This window comes from Corythoichthys intestinalis, chromosome 1 (genome assembly GCF_030265065.1).
Source record: "Corythoichthys intestinalis isolate RoL2023-P3 chromosome 1, ASM3026506v1, whole genome shotgun sequence".
Classification (NCBI taxonomy): domain Eukaryota; kingdom Metazoa; phylum Chordata; class Actinopteri; order Syngnathiformes; family Syngnathidae; genus Corythoichthys; species Corythoichthys intestinalis.
Window position 1 is genome coordinate 66951039 of NC_080395.1, and position 25609 is coordinate 66976647.

General features: G+C 37.7%; 2 protein-coding genes across 5 annotated transcripts in view; one reads left to right on the forward strand and one right to left on the reverse strand.

Moving 5' to 3' along the window:
• tubgcp4 (tubulin gamma complex component 4) overlaps positions 1 to 17818 on the forward strand; it is a 42112-nt gene extending 24294 nt beyond the window's left edge. The window contains exons 15-19 of one of the 3 annotated variants that reach the window (XM_057836956.1): positions 26 to 160; positions 3973 to 4089; positions 4156 to 4295; positions 4527 to 4552; positions 4646 to 17815. In XM_057836956.1, coding sequence (XP_057692939.1) covers positions 26 to 160; positions 3973 to 4089; positions 4156 to 4295; positions 4527 to 4533 — 399 coding nt within the window. In that variant the 3' untranslated portion in view covers positions 4534 to 4552; positions 4646 to 17815. Of the gene's footprint in view, positions 1 to 25; positions 161 to 3972; positions 4090 to 4155; positions 4296 to 4526 lie in introns of all 3 variants that reach the window. The other 2 variants (XM_057836966.1, XM_057836947.1) reach the window with 2 other exon arrangements.
• tp53bp1 (tumor protein p53 binding protein, 1) overlaps positions 7934 to 25609 on the reverse strand; it is a 65329-nt gene continuing 47653 nt past the window's right edge. The window contains exons 22-27 of one of the 2 annotated variants that reach the window (XM_057836928.1): positions 19109 to 19276; positions 18349 to 18540; positions 18188 to 18282; positions 11154 to 11350; positions 9919 to 10055; positions 7934 to 9850 (exon numbers count right to left, since the gene is read on the reverse strand). In XM_057836928.1, the coding sequence (XP_057692911.1) occupies positions 9645 to 9850; positions 9919 to 10055; positions 11154 to 11350; positions 18188 to 18282; positions 18349 to 18540; positions 19109 to 19276 (995 nt within the window). In that variant the 3' untranslated portion in view covers positions 7934 to 9644. The remainder of the gene's footprint in view (positions 9851 to 9918; positions 10056 to 11153; positions 11351 to 18187; positions 18283 to 18348; positions 18541 to 19108; positions 19277 to 25609) is intronic. The other variant, XM_057836937.1, reaches the window with a different exon arrangement.

Here is a 25609-nt window from a genome sequence, read left to right on the forward strand (position 1 = left end):
TAGCTTCTTTGGTAAATATCTCCAGGTGGATGTGTTGGAGTCCCAATTCTCTCAGCTGCTTCAGCAGATCAACTCCACCAGAGATTTTGAAAGCATCCGACTAGCCCATGACCATTTCCTCAGCAACCTGCTCGCCCAGTCCTTCATCCTTCTGAAACCAGTATGAATTTGAACTGCACTTTAATGGGCGCTTTGCACAGAACACCATGACCTTACTTTCGCTGCTCACTCTTTTCCTGTTTCGGTTTTCTCCCACAGCGGCCATTCATATTCTCCAGTGTTCATTTGCAACGTCAGACTTTGACACAACTGACATATTTTTAATACACATATTAATTATAGATATGCTGTACTTTAATAACTAGAAATGTATTTAGTCACATTACTACAATACCATAGGCATATTCTATCACCAGGCGGGATTTTTTATGAGCATACAGTGCTAGTATAGTACATTGTTCGGAAGAATGACGTAACTAGAGGTGGGTGGAGTAGCCAAAACCTTTACTTAAGTAAGAGTAGTGTTACTTCAAAATGTACTCAAGTAAAAGTAGTCGTCCAAAAAATGTACTCAAGAAAGTATTTGGTAAAAATAATACTCAAGTAATGAGTGACATTGTGAGTATCTGCTTACGATGTTTTTTTTTTTTTTTTTTTAAATAATGGTATTTTTATTCTCAGCATGATGTTATCCATATGAACTGTTATTATTATACTGTACTTAGGCATGTGCCGGTTACCGGTTTCACGGTTTACCATGGTGTGAAAACGTCGCGGTTTCAAAACCACTAAAATTTTCCGTCAGACTGTAGTACGGTATGCGCTATTTTTCATGTGTCAAAAATGCAGCCAGAAGTGGCTTGGCGCGGCAGCGCTCACTCCCTCCCGTTTGTTGCTGTGTGTGAAAGTGATGCTATCGGCTAGACAGCCAGTGTACCTAAAAACCAAATACTCCAAACATAAGGCGTACTTTTCTTCAATTTATTGAGCTCTCAAATCGTGGTAAGTGGAATTTACAAAATGAATACATTTAAAACGTTGTACATTTGGTTTTTTCCATGTGTGAGTAGCTTCAACAGATTAGCACCATTAAAAAAGTTCGCCAAAACAAAACAAATTTTCCTTTCAAATTCAATATACAAACTAACTAAAAGCTTACAAAGACGAATGTTAGCCTAGGCTTAGCTGGGAGAGCAACTTCGTCGAGTGTTACAGCCGCAGAGTGAGAAAACAAGCTTGATTCGCTTGAATGAAGGGAAAAGGGGATAGCATAAAAGATCGCTAATTGCGAAAGATGCTCTTGCCCAAAGCACAAATACACGTTCGCTGGATCAAGGCGAGGTCTCACTCCCAATGTTTTTGGGTTTTTTTTGTTTGTGGTCTCACTCCCAATGTTTTTTTTTTTTTTTGTTTGTTTGTTAGATGAGACCTTTCCACAACAATATTTACACTTATACATTTTAACTAACTTATTAACTTATGAATTCTTTGTTTTTTAACACATAGGCATGACATCATGTAGACTAGAGTTGACACAGTGGCTGAAAATGGCGAAACTTCACTTGAGCTTTTCCACCCTCAAAAAAAAAAGTCATGCAGTAGAATTTTTAAAAAGTTTTATTCAGAAGTGTTTTTAATTTTTTATAGAAATTATTTTGTTCTTGCTCTAATCTTGAGCAACTTGAGCTGTGGCTGTGGGTATAGTCTATAAGTTATATTTATTTTAATTTTATTTAAAACATATACGTATTGTTTTTTATTGATAATTTATTTTAACAATATATTCATGTTCCAATTTGCAACTATGTTCTGAAAAATAAAAAAAATCCTTTTCAATAGAAAATTAAAAAAATTTTTAACCCATACATCTCAAAATAACACATTTTGGAGCTATAATTGCAGTACCGTGAAACCGCGGTATTTTTGCCCACGGTTATCGTACCGTCAAAATCTCATACCGGCACATGCCTAACTGTACTATAACCTTTTGCATAACATTAAGCAAAGAAATAAAAAAATCATTGAATTCCAGCGAGAAAATCTACAGAACTGAAGCATCATTTGTCCAAAGAGCTTGAGTGGAGTGCCCTCTAGTGGAGAAAATTGATCTTAGTTTAAATAGTTGAAATGTGAATAGGTAAAATAGTTGAATTGTGAATAGTTCCTTCATAGTTCCTAATATGAAAATTAAAGGATCATATCTCCGGATTTCCGTGGTCAATCGGTGCCAAATAGAAACTGGAAGAGAGGTTAAAATCCGGGCTTTCGAGTCATGTTGAGGGCAGCATTCTATGTCAAATACCTAACTTTTTACGGTGTTTTAAAGATGCCACGTGATTGAGCCGGTGTGATAATAGAACGGCAAGCTTTGTGAGAGTAACAGCTTACATTTTTGTTAGATTTTTTTTTTTGGTAACTTTTTTTTTTTTGTCAGTTATTCATATTAACTGTTGTTATGATTCTGTACAATAACCCATTGCATAACCACATTAAGCCAAAGAAATACAAAAAAATCATTGAATTCCGATGACAGAAAAAAGTTACATAAATGAAGCATTATTTGTCCAAAGAGCATCAGTGCCCAATGGTAGAAAAAATAGATCCTAGTTTGAATAGTGTATAGTGTAGTTCCTTCATAATTACTATCATGAAATTAAAAAGACCATATTTCCTGTTTTCCGAGGTTAATCGGTGCCAACTAAAAACTGGTAAAGTTTAAAATCCGCGCTTTTGAGTCATGTTGAGGGCAGGGCCCTATGTCAAATACTTCATTTTTTAGGGTGCTTTAAAGACACCACATGATTGAACAGGCTGGGGTGAACATAGAACGGCAAGCTTGGGTCTGATTGGTATAATGTAGTCATTGTGATTATTGTTGCGACGTCTCATCGGTGAAATTGGTAGAGCTACTCTTAGCATCGCTAGCAAAAATAAATCTAATATGTAGAATAAAGAGGAAAAATGTAACGATTCTTGTGTAGCCCAAAGTAGCGGAGTAAGAGTAGCGTTTTTTCTTCACAAATCTACTCAAGTAAAAGTAAAAAGTATGACTTAGTAAAACTACTCTTACAAGTACATTTTTCTCAAAACGTTACTCAAGGAAATGTACAGGAGTACATGTAACGTGTTACTACCCAGATCTGGATGTAACTAATATATACATACGTACTTATATAAAATTTAAAAAATAACCAGTAGTGGGTAGAGTAGCCAAAGAAGTGTTACTTCTAAATAATATTACTCAAGTCAAAGTGGTCATCTAAAAATTTACTCAAGTACAAGTAGAAGAGTACTCATTGAAAAGAATACTCAAGTAATGTGTAACATTGTGAGTAAAAAATCAACAAAAACGAGTAGAATATGGTGTAGGTCCGCCTTTTGCGGCAATTACAGCCTAAATTCTCCAAGGTATTGATTCATACAGCTTGTGAATTGTTTCCAAATGAATTTTAAGACATTCTTCAGTTAGAATACCCTCAAACTGTTTGAGAGACGATGGCGGTGGAAATCGAGATCTTAATTAAATTTCTAAAACTGACCATAAGTGCTCATTTATGTTGTGGTCTGGGGATTGTGCCGGCCATGTGAGATGCTCAACTTGATTAGAATGTTCCCCATGCCATTCTTTAACAATTACGTTGTTCAATGATTATGATGCCAAAATGTTAGGTGTTTCCATTATTTTGTCCAACCCCTGTAAAGTCCATATGTAAACTATAGAGGAAAACTTAAACTACTCTAGTGTAGCCCAAAGTAGCGGAATAAGAGTAGGGTTTCTTCTTCACAAATCTCCTCAAGTAAAAGGGATTGCGTGGTAAACTACTCTAAGAAGTATTTTTCGCAAAAAAAATTCTCAAGTAAATTTAATTCTTTACTACCCACCTCTGATAATCAGTAACCGTATTTTGACAGCGCAAAGCTTTTCGTGCGAGACAAATGGCAACCTGAATTACAGTATGTTCCTGTTCAAAGGTCTTCCATTGCCTGAATGAGATCCTGGAGCTCTGTCATAACTTCTGCTCTTTGGTTAGTCAGAGTGTGGCATCCCTCGATGAGAGGGGAACCGCTCAGCTAGATATTCTAGTCAAGGTGAGCTTGGTTATTTATTCCTAAATATTAAGGACCGTTTGTCTCATTGGTTTTTGACCTTCACAGGGTTTCAGACGTCAATCGTCACTACTGTTCAAAATCCTATCAAGCGTGAGGAATCATCAAATCAACTCTGATCTCGCTCAGCTTCTTCTGCGACTGGACTACAACAAGTACTACACCCAAGCTGGAGGCACTCTGGGCAGGTGAATTGTATATATTTGCCTAATTTTAATATCAATCCAACAATATGACATCCGAAGCTGTAGCCATATATATTATTATGTGTTTCCAAAGTTGGAAGTGTGTGTAACAATGTTACTTGGGTGAATTGGCTTGTAAAGTTTTTTTTTTTTTTTTGGTTCACAAGTTTCTGCCTTATACAAAAGCCAGTGTTGTTGCTGATTTATCTGAAATGTCATTTTCTTTTATTTTAGTGTTTGAGAAGACCAGAGGATTAGAGGTTAGCTGTCCTGGAATTCCCTTCCATCAGTATTTTGTTCTGAATGCTTTCTTTTTAAAATTAAAATACTGAAAAGACATCTCTTCAAACCAGTTCAGGGTGTCCCCTGCCTACTGCCCGTAGTTAGCTGGGATGGGCTCCAGCACCTTCGCGACCCTCGTGAGGAAAAGCGGCATGGAAAATGAATGAATGAACATCTCTTCAAATGGCAAAATGCTGTCTTTGTTGAAGTCTCAGTGAAGACTGACTATATTTTTCAATGGTTTATTTGCAACCAAGAGCATGACCACGAGTACTGTAAGCCGTAGCCAACAAAACGACAGCCTTCACGCTCCGGGAAACTTGTCCACCTCTACCAATCATTCTCCAGTCAGTCACGCCGTGCATTTAGGGACAGCATGCAAAACACAACACTACACATCAATTATGTTTCCATACTCAACAATTGCAGGGGTACGAGTTATTTTTTCCAAACAATTTTTCAGTCGTAAATAGATTAAATTTGGTAGATACATACTGTAGCATGCAAACATTTGGGCGGCCTTGATAATTATTAAGATTTGCACATCTCCAATTGTTTGGAACAAAAAATTCTGTTAAATATATCATAAAACAGATGAAGAACTGAAGTTTATATCATAAATGGAAAGTGCGTAATAGTTATTTAAACAAAAATAGGCTGGTGCATAGATTTGGGCACTCCTGTGTTTTTATTGATTAGAACATTTTTAGTACTCATTTTTGAAGCTCAAAATTTGTTTAATAAGCTGACTGACGTTGACCTACATATAGTGGTTTGAAAAATTGTCTGAACCTTTTGGAATTTCTCACATTTCTGCATAAAAGCACCATCAAATGTGATCTGATCTTTGTCAAAATCACACAGATGAAAAAAACTTTAACTAAAACCACCCAAACATTTATAGGTTTGCATATTTTAATGAGGATAGCATGCAGACAAGGACAGAAGGGAGGGGGGATAAGGAAGTTAACCCTCTGCCTAAGGAGATTTAAGGAGCAATTGAAACCAATTTTTACCAAACAATTAAAGTCAGGTGCGTGCCCAATCACTGATGAGTGGTTTAAACTTGCCCTGCCCACTATAAAACACACACCTGGTAAGAAATGTCTTGATGAGAAGCATTGTCTGGTGTGCATCATGGCTTGGTCAAAAGAGCTGTCTGAAGACCTGCGATCAAAGATTGTTGATTTGTATGAAGCTGGGAAAGGATATACAACCATCTCTAAAAGTCTGGATGTTCCTCAATCGACAGTCAGAAGTGTTGTCTACAAATGGAGAGAGTTTGGCACTGTTGCTTCTCTCCCAAGGAGTGGCCATCCACCAAAGATGATGCCGAGTTCAGCGCAGAATACTCAGAGAAGTAAAAAAAAAAAAAAAAAAAAACCTTTAGTGTCTGCTGAAGACTTACAGAAATCACTGGCACAGTCCAATATCTCTGTGCACATATCAACTATATGTAAAACTAAAGCCAAGAATGGTGTTCATGGGAGGACTCCATGGAGGAAACCACTGCTGTCTAAAAAACACATTGTTGTTTGTTTAATGTTCACAAAAAGGCACTTGGACACTCCACAGAAGGTTTTGCAAAATATTTTGTGGACTGATGAAACCAAAGTTGAATTGTTTTGGGGTAACACACAACGTCATGTGTGGAGGAAAAATGGAACAGCTCACCAACATCAACACCTCATCCCCACATGGTGGAGGGAGCATCATAATTTGGGGCTGTTTTGATGCCTCAGGGCCTGTACAACTTGCAATCATAAATGTAAAAATAAGTTCAAAAGTTTATCAGGATGTTTTGCAGGAAAACCTGAGGCAATCTGTCAGTTAAAGCTAAAAAGAGGATGGATGCTGCAACAAGACAATAATCCAAAACAGAAGTAAATCAACTTCTGAATGGTTTCAGAGGAAATAAATACAGTACACGTTCTGGAGTGGCCAAGTCAAAGTCCAGATTTGAAACCCATTGAGATGATGTGGCATGACCTAGAGACAGTGATTTATGCCAGACATCCCAGGAATCTGAACTACAGAAGTTTTATAGAGAAGAATGGGCCAAGATTAGTCCTAATCGGTGTGCCAGACTGATCTGCAGCCACACGAAGTCTGCTTCAAGTTATTGCTGCCAGGTATTAAATGTGATTGTTCAATTATTTTTTCCCCCTTCTGTCATTGTTTGCATACTATCCTCATTAAAATATGAAAACCTATAAATGTTTGGGTGGTTTTAGTTAAAGCAGTTTTTTCATCTGTGTGATTTTGACCAAGATCAGATCACATTTGATGGTGATTTTGAAGCTGCTGTATGGGAGAGTAATGCAAAAAAAGGCTTTCCAACGCACATGCCCCAGTTGCTTGAGGTATGCCAAAGCACATTTGAATAAAGCCACATTTTGTCAAAGTGTAAGTTGCACAGGACTGGGCTGGATATTTCAACAAGACAAAGACCCTAAACCAGGGGTGGCAAAACCGGTCTTTGAGGGCCGCAGTGAGTCCTGGTCTTTGTTCCAACTGATTTAGCACAGACAGTTCGACCAATGAGGTTGCAGGCGAAACAAGAAGCACCAGACAGCAATCAACTGATTGAACTTGTAAGAAACCAGATTGGTGAAAGGCTGTCCTCATAATGGGTTTGAACAAAAGCCCGCACCTGCTGCAGCCCTTTGTGGAATAGTTTGCCCACAACTGCCCTAAACAGTGCTCCAAATCTACGAAGGCATTTATCCAGAGGAACAAGTACAACATTCTAGAATCGCCATCTCAGTCCCCAACCCTGAATATCATTGAAAATCTGATTCAAAGCAGGCTATGCATCCATACTCGGCAGCCATCAAACCTGACTGAGCTGGAGATGTTTTGTAAAGAATGGCCAAAATAACTTGAACCCGAATCCAGACCCATTGGGCTTCCATTGGAAGCTGTAGGAAATGTTTAGAGGCTGTTATTTCTGCAAAAGGAGCCTCTACTAAACATAAACCATTTTTCTGTATGGGTGCCTAAATTTAGGCACCAGTCTATTTTCGTTTTAATAATTAGTACGCATTTCATCATATATACTTAATTTCACTTTTCAAATGTTAATGTGTTCACTTGCTATGATAAACAGTATTTAGCTTAATTTGTTATTCTAAAGTTTAGAATAACAATTTCCTTTCCTTTGTAAATCACTGATTGTTTAGAATCTAAACAATCACTGATTGTTTAGAATCTAAACAATCACTGATTGTTTAGAATCTAAACAATCACTGATTGTTTAGAATCTAAACAATTAGTGATTTCCAAAGGAAAATCTGAAAATTCTCAGGGGTGCCCAAACTTTTGCATACCACTGGATGAAATTCAAATAAACTTTATTTTACAATATTAAACAGTGCTACAATTAGGGCTGCAGCTATCGAATTTTTTAGTAGTCGATTCATGTATCAACTAGATGTAAAACAATGGCTTGCAAAGATTGCACTTTCAAAAGAGCATTGAATCGGAACACAAAATTTCCGAGTGTTTCTTAAAACTATGCAGAATTGCACTTTCATTTAAAAAATAAAAATACCGGAGCTTAGCCTCAAATGGTCTTAAAAATTAAATAAATGAGGCTCTAAGTACAACAAAAGAACAATTGGCTAACTTCCATAGCAAAGGTCCGCTAGCTTAAATGCTATAAAACGATTTTTTAAAATTTTACAATCCCCTTAACAAATCGTTTAATTTAAACACCTGTTCCTACAAAATCAGCTAAATATACCTACAAACCAAATTATGAATCCATTAAAAAAAAAAAAAAAAAAAAAAAGGTCTTAACAGGGAGCAGCTGGATTCAGTCATATTTAATGTCATATTCACTGTTGCAACTAGAGGGCAGTGTATCCACCCAAATCAATAAAAATAAATAGCCCGAAGCTGCAAAACTTGATTTGAAGCTTTTCTGTAATCGAATTACCGTGTTTTTCGGACTATAAGTCCCATTTTTTTTTTTTCTTCTCCATAGTTTGACCTTGGGTGTGACTCAGGAGCGACTTATAAAAATGTGTTAATAATTTCACACATATCATTTAACGTTGTTTTGGTGTTTTGGAGTGACACTGATGGTTTGGTAAACTTGTTCACATGTTTTTTATGCTATAGTTATCTGAATAACTTAATAGCTATGTTACATTAATTAATATACCGACCACGTTCGCGTTTTGGATTTTATCAAGCAAATTTCCCCCAAAACGCGACTTCTACTCAGGTGCGACTTAAAGTCAGAAAAATACCGTACTCGAGTTAATCGTTGCAGCACTAAATTTTAACAATATTAAATGTGTAAGTTTAAAATAAATTATTAACTTTGTCACCTTATGCGTATCACACACACACTTCAATTTTAGATGTGTAAGGGTTTTGTGTAAGTATTAAGGTAATTAGCGGTTTCATAGGGGAAACCTTTGCACCTAGGCCAACTTCTATTTTTGATGGGGCTGCCATGCTCCACCTTATGTATGGCTCAGTCATTCCCTTAGTTCATGGGTGTCCAAACCTGTCCGCAAGAGCCGCTGTGGGTCCTGGTTTTTGATCCTACCAATCGAGCACAGAGTTTAACCAATGAAGTTTGTGCTAAAACAAGCAGCACCTGACTGTAATCAACTGATTACACTTGTGCGACACCAGATTGGTGAAAAGATGTCATCTTGTTTTGTAGGAATGAAATCCAGCATCCACTGCGGCCCTATGTGGAATAGTTTGGACACCACTGCCTTAGTTCATTAGGGTAACTTTGGCAGTCAGTTTGCTCAAACCTTTCTAGACTAGAGTAGATTTTTTGTATAAAATATAAATATATCAAAACCTTGTTGCGTTTAACATTTTTGTGTCAAAAATAAAACAATCCTTTAAAGTGAAACAGGAATCACGATTTATTCTTCCATAAAAACAGAATGAAGTTGTCAAAAATAAAACAATCCTTTAAAGTGAAACAATCACAATTCTTCCGTAAAAACACAGAATGAAGTTATATACAGTAAACGCATGCAACAGAACAAATGCTGAATCATGAACAGTGTTGAAGGCAGTTTGCGCACATCTGGCCTATTATGATGAGGAGGACAAAGTCAAGGAATAATAGTTGTGGCGATACTCAGGCTTGCTCTGGAAACCGAGGCGTTCCCCACAGATGACACTCTGGATGAGCCACTCAGGAGACACCAGCGGGAGTTCAAGTGATGCCACGTTTTTCTCGATCAGTGGCGGGCATGAATGGTCTGAGACTACAACATCATACTTGCCTGCTGGGACATCTACATGTGAGAGAAGAAAACAATGTTGGTCACTCGGTAATAAAGTTTTGATTCAGTCCATCTCTTACCGGAGCTTTCCTTGTCAGCGTGAAAATGTCGGACGGAAGAAGCGCCACCCAAGGTGGCGAGCTGGGCCCAAAGCTCCATTGGCGTCTCAAACACCAGGAAAAAATGCAAGTCCTTAAAAGGACTGCAGTGGGGGTGCCTGTAGAAAGAAATATTGCTATTTAACTTTTTCCCCACTTTGACATGCAATATTTTACATTGGTAACTATTTCGAGGCTTATCATTTGCCTCGTTTATGAAATGGCTCACTGGTGTCTGGTTAGAAACAAGAGCCTAAACTAAGCTTGGTATATATTTTTATATAAAAATTAATGTAAAACAAGTAGCTTACTACTGACAGAAATTGAAGTGCAACAGACTCTCTGCATATGCATCGGTAACCATTTACGACAGACCAATAGTGGAATGTAACGAAGTACTATGTTACTGTACCTAAGTATTTTTGTGTGTCTTGGGTACAAATATCTTTTTTTCTTTTTTTTTTTTACTTCACTAAATTTTACAGCACGTATCTACTTTTAACTCCACTACTTTTCAAATTGTCGCCAACATTTCACGCTACTTTTTTTTTCTCATTGCGAATTGATAGTTTCGTTTTCGCAAATTGATATGCCCCCTGCAACTATACTGTGAGCACTAAGAGACAGCAACAGGAGTACAAGCAAGATTAGGCAGGTGAACAAGATATTGACCAATAAAAACCAACAGTGAGAGTAGCGTGCCTTCGGATGGGTGCTGTGCACTGTACAGTTCGTGGCGGTATGCACCTGGTAGTTGCTTGCAATCTGCCATTTAGCTAAATTTGGAAGTTTTTGAGCTTGCTAAGCTTCAGTTTACTGTGCATTGAATTTTATTGCTTGTTTTTTTCCCCATTCTGCAGAGTTCTAAATGAAATTGTGTAGTTTACTTAATTTTTTTTTTTGCCCGTGAATCTGTACATTTACCGAAGTAAAAAAAAGTAAGTACTTGATCCACCACTGCCACAGACACACCAACTAACGTGACCAGCTAGATTCCCCTCCAGAATGTTGTCTAAAGTTTCACTTCTTAGTCGGTCTTTGCTATTTTCATTCCGCATTGGCTCGAACTGGAAAGGCTTAACGGTTGAGCTCATCTCATTTTACGTCACTTCTCAGAACACATTGCGAAGACATATTGGTATTGAAAACAAAAACACAGTTTTAACCAGTTTTCGACCACCGAAACAATTGTGCGCCACTCCTAAACGTTGATTTACCATTCCACAATGGCATCGTCTGGTCCCAAACCGGCAGGAAGTAGATAGTTCCTGTAGTTGAGCAGTTTGTTGTCTTTGCAACAGTCTCGCACCCAGAGATGCGAGACACATGGCACGCCGCTGGCCAAGCACAGCAAGTACTTCCTGGTACGACAATGCTGGTCGACGATGAGAAGACTTTGGTAGGCCGCCTTGCACTTTGGAGAGGAGCAAAGCAAAGTGAGGCCAGATTTGAGTAGGGGTGGGAACCCCTGGGTACCTCACGATACCATATGCGATACAACAACTATCGATACATGGGTCAGGAAATCATTCCAGGACATTCTACAAAACAAAAACAAGCTATTTTCATCCTTCTTCTGTGAATTGGAATGAGTTTATCACTAATAGACATCCAATCCATTTGAACTAGGAGGGTGGCAGCGTATACCAATTCATTTGCTGCCATCCATCTCAGTTCAAACGGATTGGATGTGTACGGGCGTCAGCCAATACCAGGCCAACAATGGAGCATTTCACGTCATTTCCTGTTAATTTTCAGTCACTTTTTTTTTCTTTTGGGGCATTTACAGGTCACTTCCTGTTGATTTGGGGTCACTGAAAAGGAAGTGACTCAAGAATGCCCCCAAATTAATAGGAAGTAGGGCTGCAGCTAACGATTATTGTTTTTTTTTTTTTCTTTTCTTAAATCGATTAATCAGATAAATGTCACTTTGTTTTCAATTACCCTCACATTTTAACATGAAATTGTTTTAGGCATTTATAGCTTCCTGACTTAACTATACTGTAGTCTATAACGGTACTGTTTTATGTACATAAAAATGTTTTTAATAAAGGTTCTGAGTATAAAACTTTATTTCTCAGTACACAAATAAGACAAAATTCCTGTGCATCCAAATAAAAAAGTGCTGCTGATTGACATTTTTTTCTTTTTTCTTCTGGGCAAAGCGCTGATATAAATTGTGTCAATGTCTCATTAATTCTCTTTAAACAAACTAAACAAAATCAAATAAGAAGGCAGACTGTAATAAATCAGTTTTCTTTATCAAACAGCTGTTCATAAATATTCCTATGTCAAAGCACACTGTTGGAATTCACCCCCCCTCACCTCAGTGTAGCAGTGCTAACGTTACAGTGTTTAATATAGATGTCTTTTCTTTATTTTGTATGTCTGAACTTTAATTCTACAGCGTGTTGATAAGAGAAAGGAAGTGGAGTCTCATATGCCATCAGCATGCACGCATCAATGTATGCACGCAGGCACGCGTGCAGCGATAAAACGCAGCTGTGAAAATTACCGCCCTCATTTTTATTTACCGTGCGATAAATGGACTCATTGCATATCGCGACAGGCTTAGCAACTTCAATAAAACATGGCGTTAGTTAGTTAGATGGACTTACAAACTGGATGACGGCGCTTGAGGTGTTTATTCACGGCCGACGTGCAGCCAAGCTTGGCATTGAAGAGACTGGACACAAGAGTGTACCCTCCTTTGTTGCTTTGAAATAAGTCAATGTTTTGGACAGTCTAGTGCGCTTTTTTGGCTTTGTGCCGCTTTCCCCGCTTGCATACAGAGCGTCTGACATTCTGAACTTTCCGCGCATATATTTTTTTTAACCCTTCATTAACCTTTGACGGGATGTTGTGCTCGTCGACAGATTTACGTCATCGATGACGTTGACTATGTCGACTAGTCGGGACAGCTCTAGTATCTATTCTGCTTCTTTTCATTAAACTATGGTGTAGGCATGTGCCGGTATGAGATTTTGACGGTACTATAACCGTGAGCAAAAATACCGCGGTTTCACGGTATCACGGTATTGCAATTATAGCTCCCAAAAATTTTGAGATGTATGGGTTAAAAAAAAAAAACTTTTTTCCATTGAACAGGATTTTTTTTTTTCCAGACCATAGTTGCAAATTGGAACATGAATATAATGTTAAAATAAATAAATTATCAATAAAAAAAATTTGAAATAAAATTAAAATAAATATAACTTATAGACTATACTCACAGCCACAGCTCAAGTTGCACAAGATTATATAAATAATATAATAATAATTTCTATAAAGTAAAAACACTTCTGTATAAAAATTTTTAAAATTTATACTGCATGACTTTTTTTGAGGGTGGAAAAGCTTAAGTGAAGTTTCGCCATTTTCAGCCACTGTGTCATCTCTAGTCTACATGATGCCTTTGTGTTAAAAAGAACATAAGGAATTCATAAGTTAGGTAAAAATGTATAAGTTAGTTAAAATGTCAATATTGTTGTGGAAAGGTTTCATCTAAAAAAAAAAAAAAAAAAAAAAACGCATTGGGAGTGAGACCTCACTTTGATCCAGCGAACGTGGATTTGTGCTTAGGGCAAGATCATCGTTCGCAATTAGCGATCTTTGATGCTATCACTTTTTCCCCTTCATTGAAGCGAATCAAGCTCCTTTTCTCACTCTGCGGCTGTAACACTCAACGAAGTTGCTCTCCCAGCTGAGCCTAGGCTAACATTCATCTTTGTAAGCTTTTACTTAGTTTGTATATTGAATTTGAAAGGAAAATGTGTGTTTTGTTTTTGGCGAACTTTTTCCATGGTGCTAATCTGTGGAAGCTACTCACATGGAAAAATCTAATTGTACAACATTTTAAATGTATTCATTTTGTATATTAAACTTACCACGATTTGAGAGCTCAAGAAATTGAAGAACAGTACGCCTCATGTTTGGAGTAATTGTTTTTGGGTTAGCTGGCTGTGTAGCCGATAGCTCACTCTCACACACAGCAACAAACGGGAGGGGGTGAGCGCTGCTGCGCCAAGCCGCTTCTGGCTGCATTTTTGACACAAGAAAAATAGCGAATACCGTCCTACGGTCTGACGGAAAATTTTAGTGGTTTTGAAACCGCGACGTTTTCACACCACGGTAAACCGTGAAACCGGTAACCGGCACATGCCTACTATGGTGTGCTATTTATTTTATATTAGGTGTCTTAAAGTAGTGCAGTCCTACAGTAAATATGAGAAATGATACTATTCCCTGATTATATTACGTGTGTTAGAGTAATGCAAATAGACGGTGCCTACGAGAAACGGTACCATTTTTCCATTTCCCCCTTATGAGCCCCGATAAGGTGATTCAATTTACTGTGTCCAAGGGCATGGAGTGAAGTCTGCCTAAACTATAGTTAGATGATTGTGTAATGTAAACAATTATATGGTGTGCGCGAGAACGGTACCTATTCCCTTCAACACTCTCTTGTATGACAATTTACTCTAAGCTGTTATAGGAATGGGTTTATGTGTGCGATTTTCTTTACAAAAACAAACGAGACAACTATACTAACAATAAGTGCTAATATTGCTTCTTCAAAATATAACAATACAAACGGACACTTAAAACACTAATAAGCATAATCATTAACTAGCTTAGCGCTCGCTATGTGCCAGGTAGTAACGTCTCATTAACAAACAATACAAACAATACAATTGGCTTCATTTACTCACCTCTGACGGAGGCACACTGGATCTAACAACACAAAAGATCCTCTAACTCTCAACACTGTGTAAAATGATTCAGCAACCCAACCTGAGTGTAGTAGTGAACTCTCTCCGTTTTGCTCTAATATATGGCGCGCGTGCAGCCCCACATTACACACAATCAAGGACCCAAAGTCTGCTCATAGCTGCCGACAAAAATCGATGATCAAATTCATCTGCAACTAATATATTAATCAATTTTAATCGACTTAACTAATCACCGTAATTTTCGCACTATTAGCCGCACCTGACTATAAGCCGCCACCCACCAAATGTGACACGACAACGGCATTTGTTCATAGATAAGCCGCACTAAACTATAAGCCACAGCTGTCATCACTGTATTATGGGATATTTACACCAAAAGACAACCGGTAGCACTTTATTTGATAGCGGCATCAAGAGACCAAGTGAACCACCATGAATACATTGCTTCAAGAAGCTTACTTTGGCCATCACTGCTCCCTTGGGGAGACAGTCAACCTCTGCTGCCACCTGCTGTCAACATTGTTGTCCAACATGCCTCCTAGCATGCAATGGAGTGCTCCAGCTGTAAATAACAGTCAAAATTCATGTTATGTGCTATTTCTTTCTTCAGTTACTGTTCCAGTTGTGTCATTATTTTTTAGTTATGGTATTTGGTAAAGGTGTAACGGTACATGTAATAGTATTGAACCGTTTCGGTACGTAGTCGTCGGTTCGGAACGGACGCGTACCGAACGAGTTTCTGACCCTTACTTTTCAAAGTTTCTTAAAAGCCTAGAGCGCTTCCAGCAGTACAAGCTCAGACAAATTTAAAAAATACCGTGGGAGAGTCACACCACCAACATAGATGTCCTAAAACGAGCCTCGGTGACCAGTGTTGAAGCCACTATTATCTACCACCGTCTCCGCTGGGCAGGCCACGTTCGGAGAATGGATTCTTCTCGACTCCCCAAAATAATGCTGTACGGCGAGCTCGCAAATGGCACTAGACCGCGAGGCGCCCCAAAGATGCGCTACAAAGACCAGCTCAAGCGCACCCTGGTACGCACTGACATCGACCCCTTGTCATGGGAGCAAACTGCCATGGACCGCAAAACATGGAGGGGAACTATTCACCAAGGCATTGATGCCTTCGAAAAAAAACGAACAGAAAATGAAGAGTCAAAACAGAGGAAAAGACGAGAGACAACAACAACCCCGTCCTCCACCGACCCTCCCTTGTACACAATGCCAGCGATTATTCCACCATAGACTAGGCCTCTCAAGTCATATGAGATATAAACACCCACCACGAAAATAGGTTGAAAAAGCGACTGAAACTAATACTCGGACACGAGTGTGAAGCCGACGACGAACGGTACATGTAATAGTATTGAACCGTTTCGGTACGTAGTCGTCGGTTCGGAACGGACGCGTACCGAACGAGTTTCTGACCCTTACTTTTCAAAGTTGTGAGTCGATCGGGTTACAGTTTCTTTGTGTAGATTATATTTACTCAGTCTTCTCTACTATAATGAGGACCAACACAGTAGGACAGTTCAGAAACGTCAACGGCGCGACGTGGCAGCTGCGAGAACGCAGTGAAACGCGGGCGTTAGTGTCAATCAGCCAATGCACACCAGTTGCAGTGCGGCCGCGTGTTAGATGCGTCCCAGAAGCGGCTCAACGCGACGCACGCGAAAAGAACTGCAGAGTTTATTATTTGACGCGAGACGCGGCCCTCCTGCGTCAATACTACTAGCTAGGATCGGGCCGGAAGTCACTCGTGTAATAATACGGTGGATCCGGTCGATTTTCAAACTATGCAATTGTAACCTACTTTTTGAGTCCATCAGATCTCTTGATTGGTAGATCGGGGCGAAGTTGACTTGTCTTTGTTGATTTACTGCTGTCTTCTCTGCTATAATAATAACCAACACGGCCCCGTGTTCAATAAAAAACCCTCCTACCACAACAACACAAGTAGGAACTAATATTCACATAGGGACTAAAGTTATACAACATAAAACATACAATATAAATGAATACTACATCACATTTGTAAAATATAAACACATAATAAAACAAATAAGAGCCAAACTGAAATGAGCTAAAACACCTGTAATTAAATAATAAGAATAATACACACATCCTACTTACGCAATTAAATTTACTAATTTCTGTGTGGCGCTTTACCTTGAAAAAATCCACCTATAAAGCTTTTGAAAACCTTTCAAAAGAAAAAAAAAATGTTTCATTGAGGCATTTCATTTGTAAAATACATGTTACAACCTTTGTCATTGGGATTTCTTTTCTCTTTAGCACAGGACTTCTTTTTTATTCTTTCAGAAAGAAAGCTGACCAATACGCGGGGTCTGAAAGGAAAATTGTTGTTGGATTATTTTTAAATACCCGCTACTTTTTGAGCAGAATTCTAGCTTTGTATAGGCTAATGTTCCTATTGTTGAAAGCACAAAAGTGTGTAATAAACAACGAGCACATTTATATTTTGCATTTTGTTTTTTTTACTGTACCGAAAATGATACGAACCGTGACCTCAAAACCGAGGTACGTACGGAACCAAGATTTTTGTGTACAGTTACACCCCTAGTATTTGGTAACACTCAGTGACAGTGGCACCATAAGACTGACAATCATAATTATGACATGACACTATCACGAGCATAAATGAATGCTTATAACAGATGTCGTTTATTGTTAGCCGGCAAATTATCTCACTTTTGGATGGATGCAAAAGATCCAAGCTAGACATAAATGGAGTTAGTAACATAATTTGCCGGATGACACTTAATGACATCTGTCATAAGCATTCAGTAATGCCCATTATAGCGTCATAATTATGACGCCGCTGTCAAATATAGTGACACCAAATACCATAATTAGCAATAAATGAAACTGGAACAGTAACTGAATAAATGATTACCACATAACATGAATTTTGATTGTTATTTACATCTGTAGCGCTGCAATGCATACCAGGGGGCATGAGTTACCTATTAACCCAAATAAAACAACAAATAAGCCGCACTGGACTGTAAGCCGCTGGATTCAAAATGAAAGAAAAAAGTAGCGGCTTATAGTCCAAAAATTACTGTAGTTGTTGCTGCCTTAATAGGAAGTGACTCAAAATCAACAGGGGGTAACCTGTAAATGCCCCCCCCCCCCCCCAAAAAAAAAAAAAAAAAAAAAACTGGCTGTGAATGCTCTGGTTTCAGTGCCATTGACAGCACTAGATTTCTAATCCAGTCAAAAGTAATTGGGAGTGTGGCCCTGTCAATAGCAGCCAGTGAGCTAATGTAGACACTATTCTAATGGTTAGATTTTTGTAGCAAACAGTTTCTTTTTTTTTTTTTAACCAGTGACACCTTTTTAAAACGACATATTGATTCTTGGTGGGAGCATATCGATAATCTTTAGGGCTACAAAGTACTAATATATGGCATCTTTTTTTGATAGATCATCACACCCCTAGATTCGATCTACATTTGTGACTGATGTGTTTGAATTTTTGGAGTTCCTACCTGTTCTTCATTGAAGTCCGGCAGGACAAAGCCTCCACCCGCCTGTAGCTGTGACTCGGTGTACACTTTGTTAAATGGGCCAGTCTGCACATAATCTATTTGGAAAAAATAGAGCCATTAAATGTCAAGCCAGCAACTGGAGCTGAGGATGATAATCTCACCCTCTTCCTCATTGTCACTTGTGATCTTATTGCTCAGCCGGTCACTCTCTGACGAGACCGTCAGCATGAAGGCGAATCCCATGAAGAGAGATGCATTCTGGGGCATCGGGCCGTGAGTCTCTGCCAGATCGCACGGCTGGAGGGCAAGATCCGTACCGCTACCAGAGGTGTTGCAAACACCGACCCGCTGTGCTGTGGGACCACACGGTTCATTTGTTTTAATGGTAAATGTTAACGCTTATATCTGAATAATTAGTTCACCCAAATCAGATAAAAAAACATCAAAGGTGGCTGTATTTAAAACGGCTATGAGACACACCAGTGATGTTCCAAACATTGTGCATCTTCCCTCCACCTCTAAACCACCACCAGGGGCGCTTGGTTCATTACCAAATTAGACTCGGCAGCAGCACAGGGAGGAAGGACTTTGGAGGTTGATATGACTGATGGCTCAGTGATTATGCTCAGCACAAAGCAAAACATTACCACTTCCAATACACACATCAGATTATAAAGTGGCATCAAACCAATCATTTCAAAATTTAATTAAAGTTAAAATCTGATACAACATAGATGAGGGAATATTTTAAAAACACACCAATTAGAACCTGTTTAAACTTCATTTCCACTGATACAATTGTTATGAAAACTAATTAAATATGTCAATAAAACATTGCTTTAAAAAGGGTTGTGAAAGAATAAAATTCATGACATAGCATATCTTCATTGAGTCATGTTTTTGGTAAATAAGTCTCTGTACCCGCTTTGGCGGCAGGAACGCGGCGGCTCCTTTTGGCCGGCGAGCTCTCATTATCCATGCTCCTAAGCCTTCTCTTGGAAGGGCCTGGGCTGCTGGAGGAACTGTGGTTAAGAGTACTCAAGCCAGTGGAAGCTCCTCTGCGGCGCCTTTTGCCCTCCACCAAGTTATCTGCACAGTGAACATGGTCGTGTTAGTAAAGGAAACACATGGACAATTTTATACATAATATCAATAAAGAGAAAACACACCAACCAAACAACAACCAAATTAGAATACTGGGCCTCAAATGTGTGTGCCAATGGTAAACTAGGCATGTGCCGGTATGAGATTTTGACGGTACGATAACCGTGAGCAAAAATACCGCGGTTTCACGGTATCACGGTATTGCAATTATAGCTCCAAAATTTTGAGATGTATGGGTTTAAAAAAAAAAAAAAAAAAAAAAAACTTTTTTCCATTGAACAGTTTTTTTTTTCCCAGAACATATTTGCAAATTGGAACATGAATATAATGTGAAAATAAATTAATGTGAAAATAAATAAACTAACAAAAAATAACAAATATTTTATATAAAATTAAAATAAATAGAACCTAGACTATACCCACAGCCACAGCTCAAGTTGCTCAATATTAGAGCAAGAACAAAGTAATTGCTATAAAAAAGTAAAAACACTTCTAAATAAAATTAAAAATATATACTGTATGACTTTTTTTGAGGGAGAGAAGCTGCAATTTCGCCATTTTCAGCCACTGTGTCAACTCTCTTCTACATGATGTCATGCCTTTGTGTTAAAAAGAACAAAGAATTCATAAGTTAATAAGTTAGTTAAAATGTATAAGTTAGTTTTATAAGTTAGTTAAAATGTAAATATGTTGAGGAAAGGTTTCATCTGAAACAAAGTGAGGAGTGAGACCTCCATTCGCAATTAGCGATCTTTGACGCGATCCTTTTTTTCTCTCCCTCCTTCATTTAAGCTTGTTTCTCACTCAGCGGCTGTGAGACATGAAACGTCGACGAAGCTGCTCTCCCTGCTTAGCCTAGGCTAACATTCGTCTTTGTAAGTTTTAGTTAGTTTGTATATTGAATTTGAAAGGAAAATGTGTGTTTTGTTTTTGGCGACCTTTTTCATGGTGCTACTGCTATCCTGTTGAACCTACTCACATGTGGAAAAATACAATTGTATAACGTTTTAAATGTATTCATTTGTATATTTCACCACGATTTGAGAGCTCAATAGAAGAAAAGTACGCCTTGTGTTTGGAGGGATTGTTTTTGGGTTTGCTGTTTAGCAGAATAGCGTCACTGACACTCACGGCAACAAACGGGAAGGGTGAGCGCTGCCGCACCAAGCCACTTCGGCTGCATTTTGGCACATGAAAAATAGCGAATACCGTACTAAGGTTTGACGGAAAATTTTAGTGGTTTTGAAACCGCGACGTTTTCACACCACGGTAAACCGTGAAACCGGTAACCGGAACATGTCTACTAGGCATGTCGCAATAAATATTAGTAGGCGATATACTGTCTCATAAATTGTTGCCGATATGCGATATTGTCAATTTTTTTTAACCAATTCAACCACTAATGTAGTGACAACACATCCTAATAAATCATTCATTCAAATGCAATAAATTTTTATTCTTCAATAAAACACAAACAATATAAAAAATATATATATTTAAAAAATGCACAACGTATAACGACTCATTTGAAAGCTAGCAAAGTGCAAAATATGAAATAGGTGAGAAACCCAATGCCAACAAAAGTGTTTATTTGATCCAAAATGACTATCATCTTGTCCTGCAAAGTGTGCATGTTACAAAATTTGAAGCCAAATTATTGATTGACAATCAGATTTTTCATAATGGGTGTCATTTTAAAGCTATTCTTAGGTTAGAATCTTAAGTATGTGAGATTAATTCCAGAAATCTTTACAGTGTTGGCCAAATGTATTGGCCCCCATGCAATTCTGTCAGATAATGCTCAATTTCTCCCAAAAAATTAATTACAATTACACATGCTTCGGTAGTAATATCATCATTTATTTTGCTTGCAATGAAAAATCACAAAAGAGAATGAAAAAAAAAAATCATTATCATTTTACACAAAACTCAAAAACTTTATAGATATGGACGTAAAACAGTCTCGATTTTTGGTTAAAGGCAAAAAAAATGTGCATTTATTTTCCGTAAATATGTCCAAGTACGATGCTAGTCTGTCAGTCAATGTGGCAGCCGCCATATATAAACAGAGCTTTTTAGGTGAAAATTATTGTAAATAAATGCTTAAATCCCTCAATTCTTCATAGATATGGACATAAAACCATCTCGATTCTAGGTTAAAAGCAAAAAAACTGCAGTTAGCATTTATTTTACGTAAATACGTCAAAGTATTATGCTAGTCTGTTAGTCATTGTGGCGGCGGCTTTATGTAACAGAGCTTTTCCGGTGAAAATTCTTGAAAATAAATGCTTAAATCCATGAATTCTTTATAGGTATGGATGTTAAACAGTCTCGGTTTTTGGTTAAAGGCAAAAAAAAAAAAAAGTGCAGTTAGCTTTTATTTTCCGTAAATATGTCCAAGTATGATGCTAGTCTGTCAGTCAATGTGGCAGCCGCCATATATAAACAGAGCTTTTTAGGTGAAAATTATTGTGAATAAATGCTTAAATCCCTCAATTCTTCATAGATATGGACATAAAACAGTCTCGATTCTTGGTTAAAAGCAAAAAAAAAGGTGCAGTTAGCATTAATTTTATGTAAATATGTCAAAGAATGATGCTAGTCTGTTAGACAATGTGGCGGCAGCCTAACAACAAAGAGGTTTTTAAGATGAAAATTGTTAAAAAAACGAATATAACAATTACCTTGAATCCTCAAACAAATCACTCCTGAAACAATCCTTCCTGTTTGTATGCGGTACAGCTTTTGTACTTTTTCCAACATAAACCAGACATTGGATCGCTGCATGTGTTAATAACTGAAGCTGATTGCGGGATTGCCCCCTACTTGAAGGCGTGGCGCAGTGAAGGTTGAATCTGACCCGTCAATATCATCATAAGGTCGCTGACTCCACCGTCAGTTGACAAGACAGCTTTCATAGACATTGCGCCACACCTTCCTGTAGGGGGCCGACCCAGGCAGAACGTTGAGTTTGCTTTCACTGTAATGAATTCAACCACACGCTGCGTTCTAATTCCGGATTTACTGTAGGTGGAAACAGGATGAAGGTTTTGCTGAATACAAGCAGACAGGAGTGTCTCAATGATTTGGTCGAGGATTCAAGGTCATTATTATATTAAATAGCACCATACATGCACTTTGAAACGTTGTGAAAAAAATAAAATAAAATAAATATCAGTGGATAAAATTAGTGTAACTTTAGCTTGAAATATTTATGTAAAATGAACCATTTTGCTTTTAACCAAGATTCTAGACTGTTTTACGTTCATATCTATAGAAATTGCTTGATTTAAGCATTTATTTACAAGAATTTTCAACTTAAAAAGCTGTTTTGTGACGGCCGCCATTTTGGATTACACAATACCGTAATTTTTGCTTGAAATATTTTCGTAAAATTAACGATAACTCCCTTTTTTGCTTTTAACCAAGAATCTAGACTGTTTTACGTTCATATCTATGCAAATTGCACGATTTGAGCATTTATTTACAAGAATTTTCACCTTAAAAAGCTCTTTGTTTCGTGACGACCACCATGTTGAGTTACACAATACCGTAACTTTTGCCTGAAATATTTGAGTAAAATGGACAATAACTACCTATTTTTTGCTTTTAACCAAGAGTCTAGACCAGGGGTGGGCAAACTATTCCACAAAGGGCCGCAGTGGGTGCGGGTTTCTGTTGCAACCCATTAAGAGGACACCTTTTCACCAATCTGCTGTTTTACAAGTGCAATCAGTCGATTGCAGTCACGTGCTTCTCATTTCTGCTGACATCGCATTGGTTAAACTATCTGTGCTGGGTCCATTGGAACAAAGACCAGGACCCACTGCGGCCCTGAGGACAGGTTTGCCCACCCCTGATCTAGAATGTTTTGCGTTCATCTATAGAAATTGTACTATTTAAGCATTTATTTACGATAATTTTCACCTTAAAAAGCTCGCTGTTTTGTGACGCCGCCATGTTGGATTTTGTAAAACAATTTAGGTTGCTATTTCTGGCAAAAACTTATATGATATGTGAAATATTGCTATTAATCTTGAAAATATAGGTGATTATCTCTGCATTTGGAGATTTTTGTGCATCTAGCATAAAATCTGATAATTTTATAGCCATTTTGAGTTTTGTTATACTTATACAAATAACTTACCAGGGTTTTGCAATGGAACGACTGAATTTTTTTGATGCCGCTGCTCATGGAGACTCATATATGCCTAAGGGAGGTGCTGGTTTTGGTGTCAGGTCGCTAGTGGCTTTGATTTGAAAACATCTGAAATTTCAAGTTTTTTAAAATAGGCTGCGTACGGATCGGCCCCAAGCGCCGTGTCCTGTCAACTGATAGTGAAGTCTATGACAGAAATAAAACATCACCTGTCTCAAGAGCAGTGTTGTTGAAGTTACTTTTGAGAAGTCAAACGTAAGGATGGGAATCGAGAACCGGTTCCGATGAAGAACCTGTTCTTTGTGTTTCAATTCCATGGAATCGTTTGGCAGTTTATCTAATGATTCTCTTATCAATTTCAACCAGCACGAAATACGTCACGTAACGTATGCATGTTACGCACGCGCGATTCAGCAAGTATGACTTCGTGATTAGGTTACGATGGTTTAGCACGTGCATTGCAGCCATAAACATAACAATGACACCACGTAGGTTCAAGCCTGGGCTGTCAAAATTATCGCGTTAATTAACTTTTAAGTTAATCATGTTAAAATATTTGACGCAATTAACGCATGCACTGAATGACCCGCTCACGCATTGCCTGAAACAGATTACAATGACGCCGTTTATGGACTTTAAGAGTGAAGAGAATGCCACCGGCCGCTTGGGGGCAGCGCCGTTCCATACTAATGTTATTCCTTCTATTAGTGGGAGAATTAGTAGTTGTGAGACGTTTATGCTGGTGCATTGTGCTATTTGTGCTCCACACATATTTCTGTAAGTATTCTTTCTTTTAGTGGCAATTATGTGTCTCTTGTTGTATTTTGGATAAGATATGTACAGAGATATATATGTTATAAAGGCGAGTGGACACAGGCGTTCTTTGGACCGCGCCGTTTATTGGCATAAGCTTCGGCAACTCCTTCACAACAAACATAAGTATCATTTAGTGAAAGCCCAAGAAAAATAATATTCCTATCTCTCAAAAAAAAAAATAATGTTCACAAAAAGAAAAACACTTCAGTCTGTAGTAATGAGGCCCTATTCTCACACAGTTAAACAACAATGCAAAGTGAACTGGCATTTCCAATCAAAATAGCTATGCAAAATACACATAAAACTTACTCAGACTTTGGTCACTCTATTCTTATTATTGTTATTTTTATTCTTATTATTATTATATTAACTCTACTTTTGATTGAAAATTTTACAAATTTTATTAAAACGAAAACATGAAGAGGGGTTTTAATATAAAATTACTACAACTTGTAACTATAACATTTATCTTTTACGAACTACAAGTCTTTCTATCCGTGGATCATTTTAACAGAAAGAATGTTAATAATGCCATTTGTGGATTTATTGTTATAATAAACAAATACCGTACTTATGTACAGTATGTTGTATGTATATATCCGTCTTGTGTCCTATCTTTCCATTCCAACAATAATTTACAAAAAAATATGGCATATTTTAGAGATGGTTTGAATTGCGATTAATTTTTAAGCTGTGATTAACTCGATTAAAAATTTTAATCGTTTGACAGCCCTAGTTCAAACGCTTGAAAGTGTGGCTTCACGAGGAAAAAATGACAACAAAGCAACTTGCAGTCATTGCAAGGTGGAGATAACTGCGTCGGGAGGGAATACGATCAATATGTCATTATATACCAATATTTTTTAATTCTATTAGAAAAACGTTTCAGTAAAATGTTATATATATATATATATATATATATATACATATTCTTGTGTATTTGCCACATATTGTAAGTTTGTAAGGTTGTGACTTCTGATTAAACAAACTCGATGCCAATCAAAACGTTTGTTCTTCTTTTCCCCCAAATTAGAATCGATAAGAGAATCGATAAAGAATCAAACCGTAAGGCAATATCGATAATGGAATCAGAAAAATCATATCAATTCCCATCAAGAGTTATAGTTACTTCTCTGAAAAACTAATTACTTTGCTAGTTATTCAATTATGAAAGCAACTACTTTTTACAGGTATCAGCAAATCTTATTCATGCTATTTAATACCATTTTTAATGGCACTTTAATTTAATGCCCATGTCCAACTGCATAGTTTTACACACAAAAGTAAAAGCCAAAAGCATGGTGTGGTAAAACTATTCTTAGAAGTACATTTTTCCTCAAAAA